Here is a 4,477-nt window from a genome sequence, read left to right as displayed (position 1 = left end):
TGCAGCAACAGCAACTACAGCAGCAGTTGCGGGAGCAGGAGCAGCAGTTGCTGCGGGAGCAGGAGCAGCAGTTGCTGCGGGAGCAGGAGCAGCAGTTGCTGCGGGAGCAGGAGCAGCAACAGCAGCAGTTGCAGCGGGAGCAGGAGCAGCAACAGCAACTACAGCAGCAGTTGCAGCGGGAGCAGGAGCAGCAAGAACAGCAGCGACAGAGGCAAAAGCAGCAGAAGCAGCAGCTGCGTGAGCAGAAGCGACAGCAGAAGCAGCTGCAGCGACAGCAGCAGAAGCAGCAACGACAGCAGCAGAAGCAGCAACGACAGCAGCAGAAGCAGCAGCGACAGCAGCAGAAGCAGCAGCTGCGGGATCAGCAGCAGGAGCAGCAGCTGCGGCTGCAGATACAGCAGAAACTGCAGCAGGAGCAGGAGCAGCAGCAGCTTCAGCTGCAGAGACAGCTGAAACTGCAGCGGGAGCAGGAGCAACAGCTGAAACTGCAGCGGGAGCAGGAGCAGCAGCTGAAACTGCAGCGGGAACAGGATCAGCAGCTGCAGCTGCAGATACAGCTGAAACTGCAGCGGGAGCAGGAGCAGCAGCTGAAACTGCAGCGGGAGCAGGAGCAGCAGCTGAAGCTGCAGCGGGAGCAGGAGCAGCAGCTGAAACTGCAGCGGGAACAGGAGCAACAGCTGAAACTGCAGCGGGAGCAGGAGCAACAGCTGAAACTGCAGCGGGAGCAGGAGCAGCAGCTGAAACTGCAGCGGGAGCAGGAGCAGCAGCTGCAGCTGCAGATACAGCAGAAACTGCAGCAGGAGCAGGAGCAGCAGGAGCAATTGCAGCTACAACAACAGCAACTGCAGCTACAACATCAGCAGCAGAAGCAACTGCAGCAACAGCAATTGCAGCAACAGCAACTGCAGCACCAGCTACTGCAGCAACAGCAACAGCAACAACAGCATCAAGAGCAACAGCATCACCAACATCACCAGCAGGAGCATAAGCAGCACTCCGAGCATCTACAGCTCCCACAGTCGAAACTATCGATGCCACCGCTGGCAATGGTGCATGCTGGATGGACAGGACCGCCTCAGCTGGCCGAGAATGGCGGCTTCAACAGCTTCCTGGACGATCCGAGCAATCTGCGCAAACTGTTCCTCCCGCGGCGCACTCTGCAGCTGCTGTCGGAGCTGCCGGACTTCCAGTGGCTGGTCAGGGGCTGCTTCGTGCGCGTTCGCTTGGAGCACGGCCATCGTGTGGCACAGATCCAGAGCGTCGTCAAGTGGCAGCCGAGCAGCGAGCTCACGTTGGTCTTGCGCACTGACAGCAATCCACGCGTCTATCCGCTGTCGCAGCTGGCCAACACGTACTACGAGCGGTGCGAGCTGCTCGAATGGCGTTACATTTGGCAGAGCTGCCACTTCGAGCTGCCCACCAAGTGCATCGTCGAGCAGAAGCATCAGGCCCTGGTCAACGCCAATCTGCGGGTGCAGCAGAAGCTGTGCGATGTTGAGCTCACGCTCAAGCAGGAGTACTTCATCGAGAGCGAATTGCCCGCCCTTGCCGCTTCCAGCACCGCCACTGCCACACCACCGCGCACCACGCAACAGATCAAGTACCTGGTGGAGCCCATGGAGTGCTACAGACGCTATCTGCCCACGACGCCGCCAGGTGAGTAAACCCAATCAGTCAGTGCAGCCCATTCCACTCACTGTCGCCACAGTTACAGCTGCTGCCGTTGCCACTGCCAAAGCGAGTCAGCCGCACGAGCTGACGACTCCCAATTGCCCCAAGAAGAAAATTTCCCTAGACGAATATCGTGAGCGCTGCATCAAGAAGAAGAAGTGATGATGATGAACAAGAAACACAAACTGATGATATCAAAACTGATGAAAAACACAAACAAAAATAAAATCAAAATAGAAACTATATAATTATAATGAAATGTGAAAGCAGCTTCAGGCTTAGCCTAAAATCTTATGATATTTAACGGTAGTTTTACTACATTCCACTAACTGCTAAAATTACAAAAAAAAAAAATATTTGTTTTTAATTTTGTGTAATTTTAATTAATGTCTGTTTTTCTAACTTCTGTAATTTTTAAATATTTAATTTATTTTTAAATTATTCTTGAGCTTTAAATAACTTTAATAATATTTGCTCTAATCACTAGAATTTATAGACAAATGTTTTCCATTTTTCATTTTTATTTTTGTTTTTGTTTTTAATTTTTTCTTAGAGAATTTTAAGACTTTGAAATTTTATACTGTTTTATATATTTTCAATAAATTTAGTTTTTAAATATGTATTTAAATTATATTTGTATTCTAGATACTGAGTTTATACAAAACTCAATAGAATTTTAATGATTTTTTTAAAAATAATTTTTAATTATTATTTTATAACATTCACTCATTTGTTTTTGTATAAATGTAAGACAGTTTCTACCGAAAATTAAACTAAAACTAAATTAAGCAGAACTATTGTTAAGGTTTGATATTTTTTGATATATGACAAATATAAATTTGTTTAATAAATAAATAAAGACTGTTTTATATATTTTCAATAAATTTTATTTTTCAAATATGTATTTAAATTATACTTTTATTCTAGATACTGAGTTTATACAAAATTGAATAGGATTTGAATGATTTTTTTTTTTTTTTTTTTTTTTTTTTTTTTTTTTATAACATTAATTCATTTTGTTTTTATATAAATTTAAGACAGTTGCTACCGAAAATTAAACTACAATTAAAATAAGCAGAACTATTGTTAAGCTTTAATATTTTTATATATACCAAATATATATATTTTTAAAATAAATAAATAACAAAAAAAAAAATAGAAAAAAAAATAAAATAAAATAAAATTGTGGTCTATATTTGTGGTATATATATATTTAAATATATACATGTCTGTAAATTAGCTCTACTAATATGCAAATTCTTTTTTCATTCCAGTAACATAAATTTTGTTGCATAATTTAAGGCGCGCTGAAATATTTCTATACACCATGTCTACAATATGCATGTATTTATATGCAAGCTTTTTAAGATTTTTCCATAATAATTCTGTATAATTAAAATACACAATTATTTTTTTAGAATAAACACATCCCGAATCGATTATAAATCACAAAATTCGTATTAGACTCAACCAAATGTTTCTTCTTCAGTTTTGTGCTCACACGTATTTCAGGAGCTATAATCATTTTATATATAAGTGAGAAATTAGCGGATTCAGTTTCAATGTGATTTCATTAATTCATAGAAATCGTCTTAAATTTCATGGCCTTTAGCAAAATATTTAAATTGAAATCAATTTCAAGCTAAATAACCTAGAGAAAAACTAAGAATATTTGCAACCAAACAGATTCTTGTGGAATTGCCAAGTCGAGGGTTGCCTCGCCTTGGATGGTGGCATATATGGGTTCGGTTTAGGGTTAGGGTTAGTTGAGCACTAGATCTATTGTTGGGATTCCTCTGTTTTCTGGAAAATATTTGCAGACCGCATTACAAATAATTATGCTTATGCCAAAGCAAAATGCGAGCGAGGCAACGAAAATGGCAGCAAGAAATTCTCTTGCCATATGATATATATATATATACTTGTATATATATATATGTGTTAGTATGTGTGTTTGCTGGAATATTGTGCAACTACAATGACCACATAGAGAGCCATGCTGCAAAAATATTTACAACATTCTCAAGCGCAACCGGAACGAAAACTTATGAAAAATTTTATGAAAATTGTACTGCACTTGTTCAGCTGCCACGCCCAGCAGCAGCTACCCGCACCGGCTCCACTTCTGCTGGTTAACGCCCCTCTCTGTGTCGGCTGTGGCCCCATTTTAATTGAAATAACTTGGCAAATTGTGTTGCAACTATCATAAAATTTGTTGGTCTAACAGAAATAAAAATTACCCAAAAAAAAAAAAAAAAAAAAAAAAAATATCGAAATGGAGTAAAATCAGCGCAAAAACAAAACTGGAAGAGCCATGCAAATCCCACAAAAATCAATAAAGATGCAAGAAACTTCAAGTATTTTGGAGTTATTAAAGATTATTTAAGAAAATTATGTTAAGTATAAAAAAGTAGAGCCACAAAAATAGATGAGGTTACTTCATTATGTTCTTGATTAAAAACAAAATCAGATTTTCAGTGTCTTAGATTTTGAACTTCTGATAGACATATGCCGCGTCACGAATATAATATGAAATGAAGAGCAGTGGAGAAGACAAAAATTAGAGAGGAATTAAGAAGACAAAAGAGAAAAGAATGGAAGATTTAAAATAGCTCAAAGGCCAGAAGATCTGGAAGAAAGTGAAGAGAATGGAAGATTTAATATAATTAACTCTATATGGGAATAATTTAAGGGGTAGAAGATCTATAGCGACTGATGTATTTAATATATTTATAATGATTATAAAGTTAAGTTTAAATATCTGAGCTTCACATTTCAACTTTTTTATATGTTGAGTTAACTTGAT

The 4,477-nt window shown here is 39.5% G+C and overlaps 1 protein-coding gene across 1 annotated transcript; it reads left to right on the top strand.

Moving 5' to 3' along the window:
• Positions 1-938: 938 nt before the first annotated feature.
• Positions 939-1,989, top strand: LOC116804559. Its single transcript, XM_032732673.2, has 2 exons — positions 939-1,656; positions 1,709-1,989. Exons 1-2 carry the CDS (start codon positions 1,032-1,034, stop codon positions 1,831-1,833), a joined length of 750 nt encoding a protein of 249 aa, XP_032588564.1. The 5' UTR covers positions 939-1,031; the 3' UTR covers positions 1,834-1,989.
• The last annotated feature ends 2,488 nt before the right edge of the window (positions 1,990-4,477 follow it).

The sequence above is a fragment of the Drosophila mojavensis genome, unplaced genomic scaffold (assembly GCF_018153725.1).
Source record: "Drosophila mojavensis isolate 15081-1352.22 unplaced genomic scaffold, ASM1815372v1 contig_136, whole genome shotgun sequence".
NCBI classification, from domain to species: Eukaryota; Metazoa; Arthropoda; class Insecta; order Diptera; family Drosophilidae; genus Drosophila; species Drosophila mojavensis.
The sequence above is the reverse complement of the archived record's forward strand: the minus strand, read 5'-3'. Positions and strand labels throughout refer to the sequence as shown.